We start from the raw sequence: 23,551 nt of genomic DNA, 5'->3' as shown, positions 1-23,551 counted from the left end.
CAATATAAGGATGTGTTGCCAAATTGGCTGTAGGCAACTGGTAGTTGATTCAGCAGGATCTTCTGAGGCACCTTCTGGAATGCTTCTCAGAACTGTCTGCCCAGGGGAATGAAAGGAGGAAGCATTTATCTACCAGCAAGTAAGTGTCCACTATTGTTAAGGGTGGCCCCATGGGAACTTAACTTCTCTGCCCTTCTGGGCCATGATATTATGAGTTCCGAATGACTTCTATGGGCACCCCGCAACACACAGACCGAAATGAGGGGTGTGTAGCAGGAATCCAGAGGGAGGTACTATCATATTCTCTGAGATCCTGGTCAAAGACTGCATGGAAGCAATTGCCACAAATGTGGCTGGAGTAGAAGGCAGGGCAAAGAAGGCCTCAAGTGGGCCCAAGGTTTCTGATGCATAGATCAAAGGCTCTAAGGCTGGAATAAACTTGGCATGTTTGAGGAACGGAGAAGGCAGGGTGGATGAAAACATAGTAGGCCTTGGTGGGTGTGGTACTGAGTTGAAGTAGGCAGGGGCCAGATCCCTCAGGACTTTGCAAGCTCGAATAAGGAATTTGATACATAGGGTGAGAAGTGCTTACTACTAAGGTAGTCCAGGCAGCCTTCAGAGAGGAAGCAGATCTTGAGCTGAGACCCCAAAGATCAACAAGGTTTTGCTAAGATGGGTTGGAGGTGCTAGTTTAATAGCATGTAAAAAAACCTGGAGGCAAAGGGAAGCTTTTGCAAAATTAGATCAAAACTTTCATTATTTTTACTGTAGATGCCTGCACAATGATGAAATAAGACAAAAAAAGTAAAAGGTGAATTCCTTGTTTTTCACTTCTAAACATTTAAAATGAAAATGCATTTTTTATAATTATAAGCTAGAACCCCGATATATAAACTTCCTGAGGATTGGTATTCATAATCTTCATCTCCACAGTACCACGCTTGTAACAGTTTGAGGAGAGAAAAAAAAAAAAAAAAAAAAAAAAATCACAGGTCAACTATTTCCTTCCACCACCAATTAGGAAAAAAATAGGAAGAGAAGTTGCTAGAAATTTTAAAGAAAGTGTTCACTTTTATGTCAAGATTACACAGCTGTAAATTGTTTAAAGATCCTGTTACATTCCTTGCTCTCTTCACTTCCACTTTAGTGTGCCAGGACATTTTAAACAGCAGACAAGAGATAAAGTGTTTCAACTAAGTCACAGGAGTGAGATCAAAAGGAGCTGTTGCATCTGTTTGAGTTGTCTAGCATTAATCTTAAACAAACTCATCACTGTTTATGAAATAAACAAAACCCAGAAGGTGGAAAAAAAAAAGTGCACAAATTCCCAAAAGGAGGAGGGGAAGGGGAGAAGCCTTAAAGCCATATGAATCAGGATCCTAGAATTTGTAGAATTAGAGAGCATTGGCCTCACCTTCTAAATGACCCAGAGATATTGGAGACCGGCCCAGAAAATAAAAAAATTATTACTAAGTACTGAATCTAGACATGACAGCATTATAAAACAGCTGATCAGTACTAGAAAATAATCAGGTTTAATTCCCAATTCATACAGTCCTAAGAGTTCACAGGGATTGAGGTTATCTGGTCCAATATTACTGCCAATGCAGAAATTCTCTCTGTAAAACCTCTGGGAGCACCAGCAACCTGAGACCCTCAGGCTGGAGGCTCCAGATGGCAGTTCTATATTGGCTGTAAAATGTGCTTTTAGTGTTTAATTGCCAACCCTTAATCTTACGTTGTTTTTAGGAAAACACAGTAAGTCTCTTCATAAATATTTATAGTGAAATTTACACATGCTTAGCACCCAATTTGGGAGTTAATTTCTTTGTTTGAAGTATAAGAATGATAAACCATCAGTATAAATTCCCCCATACTAGACAAATAGCTCCTTGAAGGCAAGACCATATATCTTGTAAATCTTTATTTCTGATGGAAGCAGAGTACCTTGCTTATATCAGGTCTGCACATTTTTTGAATAATGAATGAATGAGTTAGTGAATTAATGGACGGAAATGAAATGAATGACTGTATTTTAAAATAGCATATTAGCTGATTTCTTGTCTAAACTGTTAGTTCAGGAGGGAAAAAAGAATACTCAAATATCTGAAATATTTCTCTAAAACTTTATTCAAAGTTACTCACCTCACTGTTAATAAGGTGTACAGTTTATGCTCTGTGCCAGTATTAGTAGACCTGCCCATTGCCGGCAATGGACTTTGAGAAAACCCATTTCCTGACACCCCAAAATTAAATTACTCTTTTCAAAACATACCGAACTCCGAATACTTGCAGAAGTATTACATGCACCATTTTCCCATCAATCTTTAAATCTGAACTTACGTTATTAATCTATATCCGTGGATGTTAAAATGAAGTCATTTTAACAAATTATGACTGTACAAATCAAAACACTGCTAGTTAATATTAGACAAAGAGTATTTTACAAACACTACATTACATATTACCTTGCAATCTGAAACTTACATTTCATATTTGTGTAAGTTTATTTTAGATAACTGAAACATCACAGAATTCAATGGCAAAGTTTAAAAAATTTAGTTCTGTACATTAGTTCCAACTATCCTATTTTACAATCTATAAGGCTCATGTCATAGTTCAGCACCAAAAAGATCTACAAAACTGTCTAACCAGTCTTCTTATTTATTCCATATGATGGTTTTTGTTGTTTTTGTTTTTTTTTTTAAGGTGAAAGTCTGAGAAAATGGTTTATATATCCTACTTCCAGACCTTGAGAAGTGGGATACTTTTTGGCTGGTCATACTATGTAAAAATTCGGTTGTACCTTTTAATTTTCATTGAACAGATACAAAAACCAAAAAGGATACTTACAACATGAGTTTAGGTTGTCAGTCTTTAAGTTGAATTTATAACACTGAAGCATCAGAAATAACCTAATAATAATGCCCTGCCCCTATCCTTCCTTTTTGTTTTAAATTTTTAAAAGGCAGCCATAAAAATGTTTTATTTATTCTTCAAAATAAGGTGCAAAGAAGGATTGCAACCACCAACTTCCTCATACACTCCAATAACATCTCAATGTTGTTCCGCAAAATACACCTTGAACTGAGTCAGGAGCAGACCTAGAGCTACATCCGTGTTTTCTATACCAGACGTCTCCTCAATGCCAGCATCTCTCTGTTCACAGAGGTCATTACAGTAACACGTCACTGCTGGCCTTGGCCTGGATTTAAAGCAACGGTTTTTAGAACTAGTGTAACTGTCCCAACTCTTCTCCTTCTTTAGGATTCATAAATTCTAGAAAAAAGAGTATGTCTGTCTTGCCATTTTCAAACAGGGTTTGTGCATATCTCATTAAGACCACATTCCCTAAACCAGAAACTTTTTTCAAAAACCACAGGAACTTTCAGTCATCTTGTTTGTTCAAAGTATAAAATTCTTACATGTTTAAAAAAATTAAAATTGGAGACTAGTACCGCTGCTTTCTTCACCAGAAGTGCACGATTCATAACACTACATTTAAAAACTAAGCTTCATGCATACAAATGGCCAGAGGGGTATGAAGTTTTACAGAGCCCTTAACATCATTCGAGTACATTAAGCATTGGCTCGACCACAACAGGAAGCATGTTAGGAAACTGAGCAAAGAGACTTTCCCAAGAACACGATAATTTTCCAGGCTCCATGTCAGTCACATAAAAATTTAAGCAACATGTAATCCTTTAAAATTGTCCCCAGACAACCCATTCCCCCAACCGTTCCCATACATACCCCCCACCCCACCCTGAAGTCCTCCACCTCACAGAAGTATCTTAATGCTCCCCATTACTGATGACAGCTGCTTCAGGTTCTGCTGCTGTTGCAGGGAGTCTTGGCACTTTCTTAGCAGGGCTTGGAATATGCTAAAAATCAAAAGAAAGAAGTTGTTGCCTCTTAGCATTTTTTTTAAGGAAGAGTCAAGTTGCTAATTAAAGTTCTAATAGGAAAACTGATGGAGGGCAACTTTGGAGAGGCTTATGCTCAATATATATTCTATATAACTTTTCATGGAGGGAGCTAAATATCCATTCTTTACCTTATAGTGAATTTATTATACAATTATCCGTGTAGCAAGAGACAGGAAGGCCACGGAGATCCACCATACCCAGTATTTCACTTGTCACATCTTGCCTTTGCAACTCAAACACTTGTGGCTTGACTTGCAACCTCAAGGAGCAACACTATGCCTTTAGCAAATTTGTGATGAGTGGATAAGATTAATAACTTCAAAGTTTTTAAAGTCCTCAGTTTGAAGCCTGGCTCTGATCCTGGTTAAGTCATTTAACTTTTTTCAGCCTCATCTCTAAAATGGGCACAGTATCATTTAAGTCAAGGGGGTTCTTATAAGGATTAAATTTAAAAATTAAATTAAATTAATTAGAAAATGAAAAAAGTGGCTAGCATGTGATAGGAATTCAAATCATAGCTATTCCTGTTCCTTCGTGACAACTGGAGACAGATTAGACAATGGGCTGAGAGAAGGGATGTGAGGAGCTCAACACCCTGCCCCTACTTCCTCTCTCACCAAGACACGTACCACAAGTGGGCCTTCTCTCCAGATCAGTTTTCCTTTAAATTCTGGTCTTGTTAACAAAACCTCGTATTTACTGTGCACTTAAAAATGCTAATAATTTAACTGCAAAGCACTTTATACAACTGGAAAATGGCATAGCTAGAATCCAATACCAGAGCCCTGGCTCTGAATCACTCTGCTTTATTGACATTCCTTTAAGTTGCTAAATCTCAGTTAGATCCTCTAAGCCCTGAGATCTGGGGATGGAAATTTCTTACCCTGTCAAAGCCCAAGACCAAACACAATGAGCTTTCTTTACCTCAGTTGCTGTGCTTGAATGCACAAGCCCTACGCCTTCATCCAAAGTGTCATCATTTGGAGAGGGGCGCCGAGCATAAGTTCTTCTGTGCTTCTCATCTACTCGAACTAGGTACCATGTTCCTTCAAAGAGTGAGTCTATTGAACTCTGGGGAATATAGCTGACTAAAGGAAAGGCGGAGAATGTGAAAAATTAGTTATGACATACAGCTCATCTGGTAATAAAACTAAAGATAAAAGTTGCTATTTCGGAACTTCCCTGGTGGTGCAGTGGTTAAGAATCGGCCTGCCAATGCAGGGGACGCGAGTTCGAGCCCTGGTCCAGGAAGATCCCACGTGCCGCGGAGCAACTAAGCCCGTGAGCCACAACTACTGAGTCCACGTGCCTAGAGCCCATGCTCCGCAACAAGAGAAGCCACCGCAATGAGAAGCCTGCGCACCGCAATGAAGAGTAGCCCCCACTCGCCGCAACTAGAGAAAACCCGTGCGCGGCAATGAAGACCCAATGCAGCTATAAATAAGTAAATAAAATAAATAAAATAAAAAAAAAAAAAAGATGCTATTTCCCCATAATTTTCACCAACATCAGGCATGTACTGAATACCGCCTAGATATCTGGACATCCTAATCTGATACGTAACATGTTTAATGTTATTAGAGCCCTCCAATAGCCTTCTGGGTATGTATTAACAATTTAATATTTTTACCCAAGTGATGAGTGTCCTCTCGGAGCTTCATGTTTTCAGCAAAGACATCTGGTGCCACACAAGTTCTTGAGTCAAGCCTTGATTTAAGATCACATAAGCTTGCTATTATTTTATCAAGAGCAGACCCTAAAATAGCAAATAATTCCAACATTAGAAGACTAAAAATAGCATGCCCCAAAGCCTGAACAAAATGTTGCCAAACGAAAAAAACAACTTTGCATTTCTTTCAGAACTACTGGCTATTGTTTAGTTAAAAGATAAGCTGTTATTTATTTGGCACAGCTTCCGTTGACCTCTGACTAAACGTTTGTTCTGTATCAGCCAGTAGACAAGCTAGGAAATAGGTGGGATTTGAAACTATAAATAACTTGTCTACAGTCAACCTACAGTACAGTTTTAGAGTAATGCCAAGTCTTCCATCAGTTTTTCTCCATATTTTTGCTCTTCCCTGCTCAGGGAAGGCACAAAAGTGTCCTTAAATACAGCTAAGACCATACCCTTATAAACATTAGACAACTCAGTAAACCAACCAACAAGAAATGACCTGGTATTATTCACTCATATGATCAGACTCAATCATTGGTGTGAAGACTCAAAAGCCACCTGCCTTAAATAGGTACGCTTCCCTTTCTCTGCCTACGTCCCCTGGCTACATATGCTTTAAAAATGAGATAAAAGAGAAAATAAAGTTACTTGCCAAAGAAGAAAAAGTCACACTATGCCATTAAAAAAAAAAAGTTTCAGCTGATTATACATTTTTTTCTGACTCGGAAGGAAGGAAAGATATTCTGACTCAGACATAATCCTGCCCTTTACCCAGTTAAGGCAGATTTTTGGAGAGTATGTTGAAAGAAGTAATGAAGATTAAAATGTCATAATGATCTACGGGACAGATTCAAGCACTCACTTAAGAAGCCTGCTAAGTCAACCTTACCACAGTAGGTTCTCAAGACATTCTTGTTGAAAGACTCAGCATTTACCTGGTGTGGCATCTTGTGTAACTTTGAGGGAGTACAGAGTGGCAGCTAAACCAGAACCATAAGAGAATACACCAATCCTCTTTCCTGCCAGCTGCTGAGGTGAGTACCTGTGTAGGAGGGAAAAAACCATTAAAAAGTTTAACTGATCCAACTACAACGGGTGGAAAACCACGAGTTGGAATAAAATTCATCCTAAGCCTAGGGATCTAACCTAAAGCTTTACTATTACAGTAAGCAGACTGAAAACAAGAATTCTCATCTCTCTGGGAATGATGGGGTTTTTGAAAGTTATCATGTCCTAATATAAGTTATTTGCCAACTGGGGTTCAACTGTAGGTCAAGAATAATAAAACCGGGACTTCCCTGGTGGCGCAGTGGTTAAGAATTCACCTGCCAATGCAGGGGACATGGGTTCAAGCCCTGGTCTGGGAAGATCCCACATGCTGCAGAGCAACTAAGCTCATGCGCCACAACTACTGAGACTGTGCTCTAGAGCCCGCGAGCCACAACTACTGAGCCCACGTGCCACAACTACTAAAGCCCGTGCGCCTAGAGCCCGTGCTCCGCAACAAGAGAAGCCACTGCAATGAAGAGCCTGCGCACTGCAACAAAGAGTAGCCCCCGCTCGCCGCAACTAGAGAAAGCCCGCATGCAGCAACAAAGACCCAACGCAGCCAAAAAAAAAGAATAAATAAATAAATTTATTAAAAAAAAAAAAAAAAGAATAATAAGGCCATGAGAACAATAGCCAGGAAAGCAAGTATGAAATTAAATACTCTGGAATAATTGTAGCCTCATCCCATATCTCCTTCAAGTCAATAGACAATAGGCTAGAGACCCTGGAAATAAAATACCATTCTGCGACCTGCCACCAACATGCCTGACACCAGATCTGGTCTTAGAAATCTAACATCTCCAAACGAGGGGAGTGAATCAGCGGAAATTTATACTTACTGTGCAAGAACAGAAGCGAGGGAGCCATACACTGAAGATGTGTACATATTTCCATTTTGATTTGACACAAGCAAAGATGCCTTTGTTTTCTGATTGAAGAGTTCTGAACTAGCCTTCATAAATGCCTTTTCCACATCTCTATCGAAGTAGGTATCTTCTAACTTAACATCCCTGAAAGATTTAGAAAAAAGAAAATCTTACAGTATTCAGAGACTGTGTTTTTATTATATTACTTAGTGGACCTAACTATAAGTGTGTATGATTCTGATTTCCCATTTATTAAAAACCAAGTAGCAGTATGCTAATTGCTAGGTAAGATATAACAGTTGTACATATATGGTCTTTTTTCTGAAAGGTTTTTTTTTTTTTTTGATCAAATTAAAACAACATAATTCTAATGGGTTAATAACCCACTAAAGCTGTCATCACCAAACAGAATATACTACTATTTCAAGTCCATAATAATGTCCATTTAGTTAGAAAAGTCACATTATAGGAGCCAAGTCTTAAAAAGTTGAATAGAATTTTATCAGAGGGAGAAGAGACACAGGAAAGGAGAAACAGAATGAGTTTAACAGGTATAGCATACTAGGAGGCCCTAGAAGTTGGGAAAACGTGGAAGGAGTATGAAAGCAGACGTCAGTAGTGGCTATGTGCAGGATGGATATGGGCACAGGGGCTCGGGAGAGGCAGGGAGAAGAGTTAAGAGGCTGCTGTATAAATACAGGCACTTGTGGGGCTATATTATCATGGTGACAATGGCAACAGATCTAAAAGGAGGAAATCAGAAAATCTGAGTAGAAATGACTAAAGAATTCATGTAGGTAAGCGACCACCTCTCTGGGACTCAGCTTCTTCATTGATTACATAAATAGGTTAGACAAGATGACTTCTTTTGACTAAAATTTTCATGTCTGTACGAATATTGCTTTAACAGATATAAAAAATACTCTCACATAGAAGGGAAAAAATCATAATTCCTCTTACCCAAAGGCTTCCAGGCCACTATAGATACTATTTTTATCTCTGTTCTGGTCATTAAGGAAGTCATTCAGCAACATCCGAGCTACAGATTTCTGAACCAGTTTACAATAGGGTGAGTGGAAGATCATGAAACCAAAATCATTCAAGGTGAAATCTCTATCATTTCCCTCTGAAAGAGAAATCCAAAGAAATTATGAAATTCATTTAAGCCACTAACTTTTGAAGTTTGATTTTAGAACAGGGCTGGGATGTTTTTAAATCTTTAAGCAGCAACCAAAAATACACTGTATAATGAAATATCTCTATAGTTTAAAATGTTTATCAAAAAGACATCTAGAAATAGAACAACATACACTACTATATTACTGGTTTTCAAACTGAACTACACAACGCATTAGTGGGCTGTGTAATCAATTTAGTGGGTCAGGGCCAGTATTATTTTTTTAACCTTAATAATTAAGAGGTTTTTGTTTGTTTGTTTGTTTTTGTTTTGTTTTTAATGAAACAGACTAGAGTAGAAAATAGCAAACTGTATAACCCGCAGCATGGGCAGGAAATTTCATGACACTCTAGTTTCCATTTAACTGCACATACAATGTAAAGTATACTTTTTACTGTGGGTCCTAATAAAAAGTTAGAAAATCACTGTACTGTTAAATACTGGCAAACAGTATGATATTTTACATACTTCAAGAACACTTCTTGGGCTTCCCTGGTGGCGCAGTGGTTGGGAGCCTGCCTGCCAATGCAGGGGACACGGGTTCGTGCCCTGGTCTGGGAGGATCCCACATGCCGCGGAGCAACTAAGCCCGTGAGCCACAACTACTGAGCCTGTGCGTCTGGAGCCTGTGCTCCGCAACAAGAGAGGCCGCGATAGTGAGAGGCCCGTGCACCGCGATGAAGAGTGGCCCCCGCTTGCCACAACTAGAGAAAGCCCTCGCACAGACACGAAGACCCAACATAGCAATCAGTCAATCAATCAATCAATCAATCAATAAAATCTTTTAAAAAAAAAAAGTTAAATCTTTAAAAAAAAACAAAAAAAAACTTCTTATCCAGAGCCACTATGTGTTACCTCATATCTGTTATTGATTATTATTTTTACCCCTCGCTCACAAACCCTATGAAGCAAAGTTGGACTATGGAAAAAGCATACTTTATATGATATTGTGTGTTTTAATAGCATTAATTTGAATACTGTCCTTCTCAGTATCTCAAGAACTTTCTCAGGGTTAAAGATGGAGACTGATGATGACAGTAAAAAAGCAAGTATGAATTCACAGGTCAAGTGCAAAAAGACTTATGTGGGCAGGGGGATCACTTCGGTATAATTTATTTTCATCAGAGTTTTCTTGGGATCACAGTTGCAAACTAAAACCTCATGAGAATACCTCTCTCAGAATATGTACAAAATTCAAGTTACTTTCTTTTACCCTACTTTTGATTTTCTTACAGGGGGTAAGTCATCCTAAGTATTTTTACAGAAATACACTCCATTTGGAAAGTTTACCTGTTCTCTTAAATTACACATTCCCAGAAACTATGGGAAAACTATGCTATTTGGTGGGTGAGAAAGAAATGGTTTAAGGAGACACTAATGAAGGATGCCCAAGAAGTAGTTTCTCACTAAAGACAGGCAGCACATTATACTGCCCTCAACAGATACCAAAACCAAGGAAAACAGATAAAGCCCACCTTTCTGCCACTGGGCATAGATCTTCTTGCGGTAGACAGAATAGCAGCGGTCTAACGCACTGAGGTAGCACTGAATGGATAGTTTTCCATCTACTATAGGATATTCAGAAAGCATATCAGGCTTGTAAAAGTCATAGGCATGTTGCATATGTGTCCCACGAAGTCCTATTAGAACAAAAAAGAAAGAGGTCCATGTATCTCTGCTTTTTGATATATGTTAGTAACCATATTGCATCATCTGGGAACTTCCCTTTAATCTAGTCAACTCACTACTCACAGAATAGAAGTCACAAGGTGAAACCAATATGTAATTCAAATGAAACGTAACAATATCCACGGACAGGCCTAAGACTCTTTTCATACACAACATTTTATGCAAGTTTCATATACATAACCAGGAGATCATAACTGCTCTACTGAACTGAAAACAAATTATTGTATGACTACGGGTAAGTTACATCTCCCAGTTATTACTTGAACCCTACTTAAACCCATTTTACTCCTCTGTAAAGTGGGGATGACATCACTTACCTCGTACAATTGCTATGAAGACTAAATATGATAACACACATAAAGCACTTAGCAGGTAGTGACTGCATTTAATGAACACCAAGTACTAGCTTCTATTTTTATTTTCAAATTTCTCAGCATATTGTACAAATAAAAAAAATGCTTTCCCAGACACTCACCTCGTTCAAAAATTAAAGGAGCATTAGGCCCAATTAGCATAGCAACGGCTCCAACTCCACCTGTAGGTCTAGCATTTCCTGTGGCATATACAGCAATATCCCCTGCAACTACCATGGCATACCGTCCTGAAAAATATTTTGTATTAGTATACAAGAATGTGATCAACACTCTAAATATCATACATATAAACTGAATCTGTTATATTTTCCCAGAATATCCTTTCCCCATCTTTGGTAAAGACAAAAAATATTCTGACTAAATTTTGATAGATAATTTTGTCCTACATGATAAAGATAACCAATTCATAATTCAGATAAGCTGAAAGTCATAGCTATCTTTCTGAACATGTTCAAACAAGCATAACTGGTAAGTTTACATATGGCATTAATTAAAGGTCATTTGGATGTTTTCATCCTCAAGGAGTTTCTTTGGAATAATATGTAACATACCATCCCAAGAGCTGGACTCAATCCAGTTAACAGCATTGAAGACAGCAGCTGTGCCTCCATAGCACGCATTAGTTGTGTCTATTCCTTCTATATCTGTATTCCCAGACTCTTCAAAGAGCTGCATCAAATTCGTCTTCACTGACTTTGATTTGTCGATGATTGTCTCTGTTCCAACTTCTAGCCGCCCAATGCAATCATAAGAAAGGCTATTTCTCTCCATAAGATTCTGGACCACAGTCATACAAAGAGAGTTGATATCTTCTCTATCTGTGCAGAAGCCCATCTTGGCCTGGCCCAGGCCAATAGTATACTTTCCAGCATCTACACCATCATATTTTTCCAACTCTGCTTGATCAACATATTGAGAAGGAAAATAGATCTCAAGGGCAACAATCCCCACATCTTTTGGCCAGCAGGCTTCTGCGTTCAAAGGAAGTGACCCAGGCATGGTGAAAGAACTTTAGAAAGAAAAACAGAAAAAACATTGTTGTAGATTATAGGTTGCAGATTGTCAAGTTCAAACTTGAGAAATCAACATTGAGACTTTCATTATCATCTAAAATATTAATTTCTAAGTTTAGTTTACTTAGGGAGTCAATTTTAATATGTGGAAGTAGTAATTATAGTATGAATGGAGTTATTATTAACTCCATTATTATTTAAAATTATCATCTTTTAGGGACTTCCCTGGTGGTCCAGTGGTTAAGACTCCATGCTTCCACCGCAGGGGGTATAGGTTCAATCCCTGGTTGGGGAACTAAGATCCTGCATGCCGCAGGGCAAGGCCAAACAAAACAAAAAAATTATCATCTTTTAGAAAGGCTTGTACTTTATTCAGAGCTGGATATATTTAGATTTAAAATATGATTATTAGAGGTAAAGAAAACTCAAATAAGATTCTTCTATGTTGTAAAGAACTATAAGATAAAATACAATGACAATTTAGTAATATGGCCCACAAATCAGAAGTCAAGTATCTGATCTATTCCTGGCCGCTCAAAAAGTTTAAAAAAAGTCATTCATTCATTTATCACAGTTATATTGATTATTCATAGCTATTGACTTTATGGGACTTTAAAACTGTTAGATCAAACAATATTGCAGTTTTTATTGATCTAAACAATACCAGTAAGTAGAAAAGCCACACTGTAAAGTCTACCATAGCAATCTACTCAAGGCCGCTACTATTATAATCCCAGCTTTCCAAAGAAGCCTCTACCCAGAACCCAAATGATTAAAATTTAAAGCAAAGACAAGTTCCTGGACCCCTAACAGGTCAAAAGTCAATATTCTATACTTTCTACAGCTGGTGTATAGGCAATAAATGATCATAAAATCACAAGGTATCACTTAGCTTCTAAATCAGGCAAAAAAAACCCAAAACAGATTCAAATTTGAAAACTGATAATCCACATATTATTTGTGTGGCATCTTAGATAACATCTCTTAAAACAATCCCTTCTGTTTTAAAAAGGGCCTTAAAAAGTTGGACTGTTGCCACACTGTAAACTAGTGTCTAGATTTATTTACCAACAGTAAAAAAAAATGTGCTAGCCTCTCAAGAGTGTTGCTATGGCCTATGGGTAAGTCATATAACCTATCAGAGTTTCAATTTCTTTAGAGGTTGTATCAATCAGAAAAAGAGAAATTATTCTAGGTATTTCTAACAGAGGAGGATTTAATACAGGGAAATGGCTACCAACTTGTTGGCTGGGCTAGAGGAGCAAAGGGGAGGAAGGTGGTTACTATTCAGACCCCATGAGCTCACATTCCTACTGAGGCTGCCAGAGCTCCTGGTCCCAGCACCTCTGCTGCTGAGTTAGAGCCAAAGCCCCACACTCTTGCTGCTGCTGCCACTGACAAAAGGCAAATCCGGTATCTATGTCATTTGTCCTCCGCCACTCTGCCAACTCAGGTGTATCATTAGGGATAATGAAATTACAGACTATTGCCATAGTGCGTTGCTAATCACTGAAATCTTGAGATAATATCTAAAGCAGAGAAGCTGTCCTGAAATCATGAGATCTACCCTTAGCCCATAGGTTATCAAGGTATGATATCAATTTTATGATAATCTAAACTTTGCTACACTGAAGTTGAAATGAAGACATAAAGGGACTATCTAATATGTCATGAGGCAGATTCTAAGTTTACAGTAAAATAAAGTCCTCTGCACAGTCCACAGAAAAAAACTCAACTAGTGTTAAAAACAAAAACACAGTCCATATACTTATAAGAAGAACCCCTCCTATATGTTACCCTTTAAGTCACCAAAGCAGAGGCAGTAGGATTAACTACCTTCCCAGCCTTTCCCACTGGGTTAACCTTTAGATTCTTTTCAACTCTTCAAACCGCTCTCAACATGCTGAGGACAGTATAATTTTCCCTGCCTGGCCCAACAGCTTGCAGTGCTGTTGGAAATAAAATGGACAAATATATATATAATCTTCTGAAGATATAAACCAGTTTATGAAAAGCCAGAAAGAAGGCTTTAATTCCAGAATTACTCTATATTTACCATAATCTAAATAGCTCTGATCAGTCACTGCTATACGGTACTTACTAAATTAGGTGTAACTCTATTTTTAAGCCTCCTAGAGTTAAATAAGTGACTTGTTTCATTTGGGGGGAAAAAAAGGTAGCTAAACTAAAATAACCCATACCCATCAAAGCGACTCATGAAAGTGAATCATGACTCTGATCTTGATGTGGAAAAAATTTTTACGTTGTCTAACTCAGTCAATATTGCTCGTTCTCTGAGGATTTTTGACAGCCAAGGTGTTTTCATTACATTCTTGGTAAAACACCATCTAATTTGAAATATTTACCTTTTGGTTGAAATTGAGGGAGAGTGAGAAAAGTAGAAAAAAAAGAGGGAAATTAATACAGGGAGTAATTGGTTCATGGCATTTTGAACAACAAAATGATTGATATAGTTTAGGGTCTATAATCTTTACTTTTAACTATCCTGTTGTGTGCTCTTATGTTGTGCTCTCAAATGCTCTCTGAAGTAGGCCAGAAAAATTAGAAAAAGAGAGAAAAAAAAGAAAAAAAGGCCAGCTAAAGATCTGGTATGTTCACATTATAGCATTAACTTTAGTCGAAGAATGGGATATTCTGGTTAATTCACTATTCTAAATATCACAAAAATTTTCTAAATAGATTACAGTTTAAACATCTGACAGTTTTAAAAATTACCTGCATGTATTCTTAATCTTTTGCTGATAAGAAAGGTACTTCATGATTTTTCAGAGCATTGTGTTCACAATTAAAAAAAAAATCTAAGCAGGATAATGGGGATTCTGTATTTCCAATAAAAAGATGTAAATAATTCTTTTTAAATTTCATCTTTAAAAAGGAGGAGAGGGCTTCCCTGGTGGCGCAGTGGTTGAGAGTCTGCCTGCTAATGCAGGGGATACGGGTTCGAGCCCTGGTCTGGGAAGATCCCACATGCCGCGGAGTGACTGGGCCCGTGAGCCACAACTACTGAGCCTGCGCGTCTGGAGCCTGTGCTCCGCAACAAGAGAGGCCGCGATGGTGAGAGGCCCGCGCACCGCGATGAAGAGTGGCCCCCACTTGCCGCAACTAGAGAAAGCCCTTGCACAGAAACGAAGACCCAACACAGCCAAAAATAAATTAATTAATTAATTAATTTAAAAAAAAAAAAAAGGAGGAGAAAGGTACACTTTTACCACAGAACTCTGTAAACCTTCCAAAGCTATCTTCCAACAAGTACCAACAGAAGACTCCCAACTCTGTTCTCCTAAAGTTAAGGCTCACCCCCACTGGTGGACAAAAGGAGCTCCAGGTCCTACTTCCAGAGTTGGCAAAGCAAGATAATATAGAAGCCTTGCCTTGTTAACAATTTCTGAATGCTTCCTGCATAGGAGGACACAAAAGGGGCCGATATGATCCCCTGAGAATCTTTTAAATCTGTGAATGAAAGACAGCTGGAGAAGGAAAAGGATAAAGAGAAAAAAAAAGGCAAAAAAGCAGAGAAATCAGCTGAGGATGCTGATGCAAGGGCAGCCCTTACCTAGCTCCTCAGGGCTCGTCAGGGAGGGACTTCGGCATCAGTCCCCAGAGCCTCCTAACTGAGCTCTCTGCCTCCATCTCTCCCCTGTCCTACGCTAACCTTTCTAAAATGCACATCCGAGCTTTGATAAGATGCTATTTAAAACTATTCCAAGTTTATCCTCTATTATTTAAAGTCAGCCTCCTCGCACTAGAAAGGAGCTTCTAGAAAGCAAGAAATGTACCCGTTCGTCTTTGTGCCCCTAGTACCCAGCCCAATGCTTGGCATATGATGGAAGATGGATGTTGAATAAATGAGACCCTACTAGCCTTCTAATCTAAAATTACTAACAACCATAGGAAATCATAAAACTGAAGCAGGAAAAAAGCAGACTCATAAGAGAGGCGCTCCATGGTAATACAAGAAAGCAATAGCTGCAAATAATTAGATTATTGGTTCAAACACATTTGTAACCACTGTCCAATCTTACATAAACATTCAATCTACTGCCCTGATGGATATCTTTCGAGGCTGTAATTCAGAAAGCACTACTGGCACACATGCTTACCTGTGATTGTTTCTGACTAAGCAGTTTATACGGTTACATTTTATTATCTAGATTTTTTTCTCTTATGAGTGAATGCTAATTTTTAAAATTAGTTTCTAGATTTTTTTTTTAATTTTTATTTATTATTTATTTATTATGTTTATTTTTGGCTGTGCTGGGTCTTCGTTTCTGTGTGAGGGCTTTCTCTAGTTGCGGCGAGTGGGGGCCACTCTTCATCGCGGTGTGCGGGCCTGTCACTATCGCGGCCTCTCTTGTTGCGGAGCAGAGGCTCCAGACGCTCAGGCTCAGTAGTTGTGGCTCACGGGCCCAGTTGCTCCGCGGCATGTGGGATCTTCCCAGACCAGGGCTCGAACCCGTGTCCCCTGCATTGGCAGGCAGATTCTCAACCACTGCGCCACCAGGGAAGCCCCTAGTTTCTAGATTTTAAACATTAGTCTAATAAACACAAAATCAGACAGTCTCCTGAAGCATTATGGCATTAACTAATATTTAAAGACAAGGTATAATCCTATAATGGGGTTTAAGAATGTGTGGTGCACACAAATGGTTATTTGTCTTAGGATAAAAATTAAATTTCCCCCTTCCATTAGAAAGGAACACTTTCCTTTAGCAGCATGACAGGATGCCATACCTGTGTGAGGGATAAAGAACGGCAGTCTCCAGGTCTGTCACTCTGTTTCCTCCTTCAGGCACTAGGAATTTCAAATAAGAACCTCTTTTAAAGTCATAAATCACCACACAAATTCAAATAATGACTCCAATTCAAAGTGAGTTAAAATAAACATTTCCTTGTCCAATTACATTATGTAGAACAGAGTTTGACTTTGCTTAGAAAAAATGGTACTTAAAGCTTATAAAACTTTTTCCTCCTTATCTTATTAGCTCTTACAGTGGTAGGTTCAGTCCTGGTAATGAACTGACATAAGTAGTTCATATCACTGATTCAGGCTTTAAACCAAATATGATGCTGGGAGAGTTGTAGTCTTCTTTACTAAATTAGGGTTTTCAAGAATTGGGGGAAAGGAATATAAATGAGTTGCACTAGGCTAATAAATTTCTGGAGTAAAGAGGCTTACACATTGAAGAGCTTGCTGTGCACTTGGGAGTTTGTGACTTGAACAATTTGTGCCTCTTTGAGCTTCAATTTCCTCATCCATAAAATGGAGCTAATACCTGCCCTCCCAGTTCATTGTGAAGGATGGTTGAGAAGATAAAATATGTGAATAATATAAAGCATTTACTATTATCCTAGTTCTTAGTATTTTTCAAACAAAATATGTATCTTTCTAGCAAGACCTAATTATCTTCATTATTTAATCTTACGCTCCTAGTTTTCAACATGGTCACTTTCACCTGCCCCAACCTTTTAGAAAGTGATTTTCCCCTCAGTGCTTGGGTTAAAAAGGTAGGTATTTGATATCAAGACCAAGGAGCATTAAGCTTTATCATCATTTAAATGTGGAAACAAAATTACATGGAAACAAAATGCTTTGGAGCATTTTCCTCAGTCCACCTGTTTTGAAGGGTTGTTACTTGAGACAACAGTTCCTGTTTAACACAAACAATTAATTACCTTTGCTCTCCATTTAATTGTTGGTGAATATAGCATCCGCCCTTGCCTGATTAACTGGAGACTACCCTCAGCTGCTGTTTAGTAAAGCTTTACTTCTTTTACACGATTAGATCATTTAAGAGCTTAGAGACTTAGCTCCTTTCCCTTCATTAAGTTTACCCCCCCATCCCATAAATCGATCCTGAGGTTTGTGGGAAAAGATAAGACTTCTATATTCCGAAAAACCTCTGATTCCAGGATGATATATACATTTTGAGAAAATAACTTTTTTGTTCCTTATTCTCTCAAATTATTCTTTTGTAATCTGCAAATTAAGCATTCCATGGGGACTAGTTCTCACTGGTGGAGGGGGGCGGGGACATGATTCCTTCTTAAGTGTTGAGACTATTTAAATAACTTAATAATATTTCTTCTTGAAACCACATTTGCATATGCATTTGACACTATTTTCATCAAGGACATTTCTCCTGAACTGCCAATATTCCCTTTTCAATTTTTATTATTTAAATTGGGGAGGGAGGTTAGGTGGGAAGGCAGAGAGAGCAGGAGGGAGAAGGGAGAAGGAGAACGCCAGCGCACAAAAGAAAGCAAAGAAAGAAGAAAAAAGAAGATTCAGAGGACTGCCATGCTACTTAAGCTCTCAGGAGAAAGAGAGGCCTGGAGTCCAGGAAAGGAAATGGAGCAATAAATGCCACTTTGGGGAAGAGTCAATCAGAAAGGGATTAGGCTTTCCATTCTCTTCTGCAATTGCTAGGAGTGTTCTCTATCCTGACTAAAACAGCAGTGCCGAAGTCTCAAGCAGGTCATCAGCTTATTTTTAACAGAAGGTCTTTTCAGAGCAAGTGATAGAGGGAAGCAGCGTGGCTCAGAAAGCAGTTTATGAATCACAAGCGGCTGGGCAGGTTATCACAAAGCATGTTTGGAGGAGACTCCTGAGCTGAAATATAGGCGTTTCGAGTTTGGCAAAAATTAAAACTGAAGAATGATAAGACTGCCTAGGGCCAACCAACTTTCTCCTGGGGTTTATTCAGTGCTCTGAATTCCTCCTTCTGGCTCCCTCGTTAGCCTTGATTCAAACAAATGGTCGGAGAAGTTCACCCAGTACACATTTTGGTACATGAGAAACCACAAGCAGTTACCTGCTGATCTTTTTCACTATTACAGGAGAGAAATCCAGGAATCCTTTTTAGCTGAGAATGAGCCTTTCCTCCTTAGGAGCAAACAAGCAAAACTACTGTTAGGAAAGCCTTGCCCACGCCTGTACATCTCTGGCCTAGTTCCCTAAGTAAAAATCACAGACACCCTGCCTCCCCCCAGAGGGACTGGTCCGCTTATCAGAGATTCTACTCATATTTCAAGGTCCTGTTCTAAGCCCCTCTTCCAGGAAGGTTTCCTAGAGCTTTCTAATCAGGACCCTGCACTCCTACAGCAGGTATGTCATTCACACCCACACTGAAGCCTTCATATTCTACTCTCAATGGAAAACTAGTTACTGGCAGTCTTCTTAAGAATACTGGATACTTAGACTCCTATTGGGAGAAGGGCTGTATTTTGATTCTTTTGAAATCCCTTTGAGACGAGTAAAGGGCACACAGAATTGCTATTTTTTGAGCGGCTGAATTTGGAGTTATAATTAGATGAAAAATCTTTTAGATTCAAGTACTCAATAGCAGCAGCCCTCATTAGTGAGTTCTTTTCACTGTCACTTTTAAGATGAGCTGCAGCACCAAACTGTCCAGAAGTTTAAGAAAATTGGCTTTCTACTGCTGCTGTTCAAAGCAAATGGTAGGTTTCAATTATTCCTTGAAAAATGTAAGGAGTTCAAATGGAATCAGAAGAGAACATTTGTCGGTCTTACAATCATTCCCAAATGCACACACCCCCAACCACGAACCCTGCAAAGATGAAGCCTGTGAGCTTTGGAAGATTAGCTTCTCCTCTACTGCTCTTACTACACTCAGTTAACAGCAAGTGGACATCACCACAAGCTAAGCATTAGGGTGACTAAATTATTCAGAATTGAGTCCTACCACCCTCCCATTAGATTGGGTAACATGTTTTTAATCTAACATTTTTTTATCTGTATGTCTTGAGAAACAAAAATATCGCACCCTTCTCTGATATTTGGTTTTTTTAATAACCCAGCATAAAATTATGACTCTATATTCCTTTCCAAATGAAACTAAATAGAGATTCTGATATATAGCCCATCAAGCTCCTCCATCCACAACCCCAATGCATCTCCCCGCATTCAGTTCCACTGACTTACTACTGTTTTAAATGATGCTAGGGTACCCAGGAAACACACATTACACCAATATCAGGGTTTTGCATTTCCTGTGAGAAAAGCTATCTAAAATCTCAATCAAAAAAAATCTCAAAATCAATCCCACAGTTAAGAGAAACAAGATGTAAAAGCACCCTGGAGGAATATTTAAGGAAAAAAACAAAATGAAAAACAAGGCCCAGGATTAGTCTAACAGATGACGTGGTCTATGGCCCCAAACATAATACCATTTAACTCTCCCCATCGGAAACACCTTCTGAGAACTAGGGTTACTGACTAAACTAGAATTGAACTGAACTAAACTGTAACTGATTTACGGACAAACTTACAAACTTAGGAGAGAGACCTACAAAGTTTAGACACACAGAAAAGAAAGTCTCCTTTCCCATAAGATATGCTATCCTTGCCCTCCGTATCCACAGAAAAATAACTGAAATTTTAAAAATAAAGGACACAAACTGCTTAGATGTCTCAAGCTGCAAAGAACCATTTGGCACAGATACAGGTTAAGGACTTTCAATTAGCCTTCTAACAAATCTGTGCAATAAAAGTCCGAACTCCACCTCAGAAGGAAAAATCTGCTAACTATACGGGCACTTCCATTTGTCTCAATCTTGTCATTTACCTTGCCATTGTTTTTCATGACTCATCCCTGAAATAGAGCAAATGTTACTGAGCAGCAGCCAGAACACATCATCCACTGCAGCAGTTTGGCAAGAGCATCCGCAGGAGGGAAGAGTTGCAGCAGAGGTGAGCAAAGAAGCCTGTGATGCGCTAAACCAAGGCCGCAGGGCAAGCATGACCGGCAGGGCCAGCCTCACTTTACCTGTTGTCCAAATCTCTCCTCCAGGGTGGGTCAGAGTAATTCTTTCTCTACCACTGGTCACGGCAGGACACACGTTTTTCAAAGACTCCATATACCAAGCTTTGAAATGTCCTTGGTTCAACCCAAACCTACTGTGGGTGAAGACCCTGTGCTTGCCTGCCCATTACATCATCATAGCAAGTCCGGCTGGTCCTGAGGCTACTAGCAGGAGGGAGATACGGAATTTCAAAACACCGAGGAAACCTATATATATATATCTTAATGGGCATTAAAATTATGGAGGCGGGAAGGTGGGAAGCAGGAATCTGTGATATCTGAAGCAAGCACAGACCGAGGCAGTCAAGAGTTCAAAGTACTCAGCCAGGTTAAACCACAGTTGTGATGCTTTCTCGCACCTGAGCTAGGGACGAAGAGTAATGCTGCCCACCTCCCTTCCTCCCAGCAACTCTCTATCTCTGGCAGGAGGACACACCCCCCTGCCAACCTACAAGCCTCCATCTAAGCGTGATCTTTCCCATCCTTCGGCGTCCACCCCTAAGCCAAGGCTCCGGGAACACCCTGACAGTCCAACTCCTTTCTCGTCTCCCTCATGTGGGCACCCCCATCCCCTCAAGGCGGTCACAGCCACTTCCCTAGCACCTCCAGCTCCTATGTCATCAAAAGCCTAGCCCTCAATGCCCTCTCTCCTTCTCCCCTCTGCGACTCGCCTGCCCACATCAGTGGCCCCGGCCCCTCCTAGGACCCACCGCGGTCGGCCCCAGGTCCCTGACAGGGGAGGCCCTGCACGGCCCCCGATCACGGTGCCCCATCCTCCCGGGCTAGGTCCACGCCTCAGCCCAGACCCTGACGGACCCGGAGCTCCTTCGGGCCTAGTCAAGGACACGGATCCGCTGGGCCCTCACCCTGCTGGCAGGGCCTCAGCAGCCCAGGTTTCTTCCTCTACTCGGGACACTCACCGAAATGTGAGCGGGCGGTGGCCGTAGAAAAGCAACGACCAACGAAGATGCAGTCCGCGGCGCCTCCCCTCCGCCACCAGCTTTATAGCCGCGGACCCACCAGACTCCGGCACGGCCCGGAGTCGGTGGGAGGCGGGACCGTGGCCCCAGTAGCCAATCGTGGCCGGCAGAGTAGGCCGGTAGCGCCCGCCCCCCAGTCCGGTTTCAACCAATCCGAAGGAAAGTGGAGGCGGGCACTCGCTGGGGTTTTCCCTCGTGGCTGGAAGGGCGGGGGAAGGGGCGGGGTCAAAGCCGGAGGGCCGAGGAAGTGGGGTGAGAGAGTGACGTGTGGTGGCCCGAGAGCCGGCCTACCAATGACAGAGCAGCGAGAGACGGCGAGAGCCAACGGGAGCGGAGTGAGAGGTTCTCCGGTCAATTGGAACCCAGTGAGAGGAGATGTGAGCCAATGAGGCCTCCACGTCCCACCACTGGGGAGAGATGGTCAAGTGTGGAAGGCAAGTTGGTCCCTGCTGGAGAGTCTGTCAGGTTGCCTAGCAACCAGAGCTAGGCTTCACCTGTAAGATTTCTGAAATACTTGATTTGAATTCAATCTTAACCTTTTCTAGTTTCCCAGAGCATCCAAGTGTGCCTGCATGACAAATTGGAGCAGAATACGTCACCAAGAATTTGTAATTTTGTAAATATTCTAAATACCAGATTTGCAGATACTCATTGTTGTCACCTCTATACAAACTAACTAAACCTAAAACAGGATGGTTTGGGATTAGACACCAGTGAGGAGGGTAAGGGGCCTTGCCTAAGCAGGGAGTTGGTCCTGATTCTAGGATTTTTGCTAGCCCATATATTCTGAAGGAAGGGGCTCCATGTGGCGCATTCCCCACTGTATTTTCTGAGCTTAATACGCGGTAGTTGCCTAATAAAAGGTTGTTGAAAGAAGGAAGGGGTCCCATAATTCTCAGTATAGCAAATCCACAGAATAAGCACTGGCTAGTTCCCCCAGAAGATAGGAGCAATTCTAGCTGGAGGAAATCACTGAAACACTGTTTGGGAGAATCCAAAGGAGGATAATTATGGCCTTAAATTAGACTCTGCCTCATCTTCTCAAACAGAGAAACTGTAGCACTTAGCTTTGGTGGGAGATAATGAGAGATTCAGAGTTGTTTGTATCTCTCTCCCCCTCAGTTTCATTATGACCCAGGAATGCTGTTGATAAGGGGTCACTGATGATTCTATGCATCACAGAACTACTTTTATGTGAAATTCATTATCCACTATAGATACTAACCTAGTTAGAGACATTCTCAGCTGGGAAGTGGCCAAACATATTGGCAATGGAACCACTGTGAAGCGGTGGCATAAGTTACTTGGGAGAGAGGACTACTCAATAATGGTTATACTCCACAATGTAGCTGATGACATTCATTCTGTTCCAGAATCAATGTCATTTATACCTTCATAAAGTAGGTGACAAAGAGAAAGACACTGCTTGATTGTGACCAACAGCAATTTTGAGGGGAGATTTAAACATTCTTGGCATATTAGATTGCATTGAAAGGCAGTAAAGATAAACACAAGAAAGAAGATGTAGCTTTGTCCTTAGAAAAAGATAGCAAATAGTTCCAACTCCAGGAGTACACAATAGGAAATAATTAGCTAGATAGTCTTGAGGAAGATCATTTTGCACAACAGGAAATTCCCACAAGATGCAGACTGTCTTTTTGATCAAATTAATCTCCAGTTAAGCAAAGTGAGCATGGTTATTGGAAAGTCAAGCAACAGACAATGAAGTGGGTTAGTAATTAAATATAGAACATCTCAACAGAATTTTAAAAAACAAGCCTCTGTGATTCTGTGAAATATAATGGTAGATTATACCAAGCTACACATATATTAGCTCTCTATGCAATTGAGGACAAAATACATATATTTATTTTAGTAGAGGCTGCAAGCATTTTTGAGCTACAATCTGACATAAGCATGTCGTACTTGAATGTGCATTTTTAAGACATGTTAAT

The 23,551-nt window shown here is 40.1% G+C and overlaps 1 protein-coding gene across 4 annotated transcripts; it reads right to left on the bottom strand.

Annotated features, from left to right (window-relative positions):
• Nucleotides 1–2,112: 2,112 nt before the first annotated feature.
• On the bottom strand, nt 2,113–21,688 carry HMGCS1 (3-hydroxy-3-methylglutaryl-CoA synthase 1). 4 transcript variants are annotated; one of them, XM_082455902.1, is made up of 12 exons: nt 21,537–21,671; nt 18,607–18,677; nt 16,526–16,586; nt 11,312–11,769; nt 10,862–10,987; nt 10,173–10,337; nt 8,481–8,646; nt 7,494–7,664; nt 6,540–6,646; nt 5,560–5,685; nt 4,854–5,017; nt 2,113–3,884 (listed from the first exon to the last, which is right to left on the bottom strand). In XM_082455902.1, the coding sequence occupies exons 4-12, from the start codon at nt 11,757–11,759 to the stop codon at nt 3,795–3,797; spliced, it is 1,563 nt and encodes a 520-aa protein (XP_082312028.1). In that variant the 5' UTR covers nt 11,760–11,769; nt 16,526–16,586; nt 18,607–18,677; nt 21,537–21,671; the 3' UTR covers nt 2,113–3,794. The 4 variants fall into 4 exon arrangements, with proteins under 4 accessions (XP_082312028.1, XP_082312026.1, XP_082312027.1 ...); XM_082455900.1 differs by lacking the exon at nt 18,607–18,677 and adding an exon at nt 20,581–20,781 and having other exon boundaries at nt 21,537–21,660; XM_082455901.1 differs by lacking the exon at nt 18,607–18,677.
• Between the last annotated feature and the right edge of the window lie 1,863 nt (nt 21,689–23,551).

The sequence above is a fragment of the Balaenoptera physalus genome, assembly GCF_965194825.1.
Source record: "Balaenoptera physalus genome assembly, chromosome: 3".
Lineage (NCBI taxonomy): Eukaryota > Metazoa > Chordata > Mammalia > Artiodactyla > Balaenopteridae > Balaenoptera > Balaenoptera physalus.
Note: the sequence above shows the minus strand (reverse complement) of the source record. Positions and strands in the feature narration are given on the sequence as shown.

Bases quoted from the DNA above. Each gene is read 5' to 3' on its own strand.
- HMGCS1 (XM_082455900.1), bottom strand. From the start codon at position 20,671: ATGGAGTCTTTGAAAAACGTGTGTCCTGCCGTGACCAGTGGTAGAGAA. The intron at 10,338-10,861 runs GTGAGTGTCTGG...TTGTTCTAATAG, and splicing joins TCCTTTAATTTTTGAACGAG to GACTTCGTGGGACACATATG. The intron at 5,018-5,559 runs GTAAAAATATTA...CCTTTCCTTTAG, and splicing joins AGAGGACACTCATCACTTGG to TCAGCTATATTCCCCAGAGT.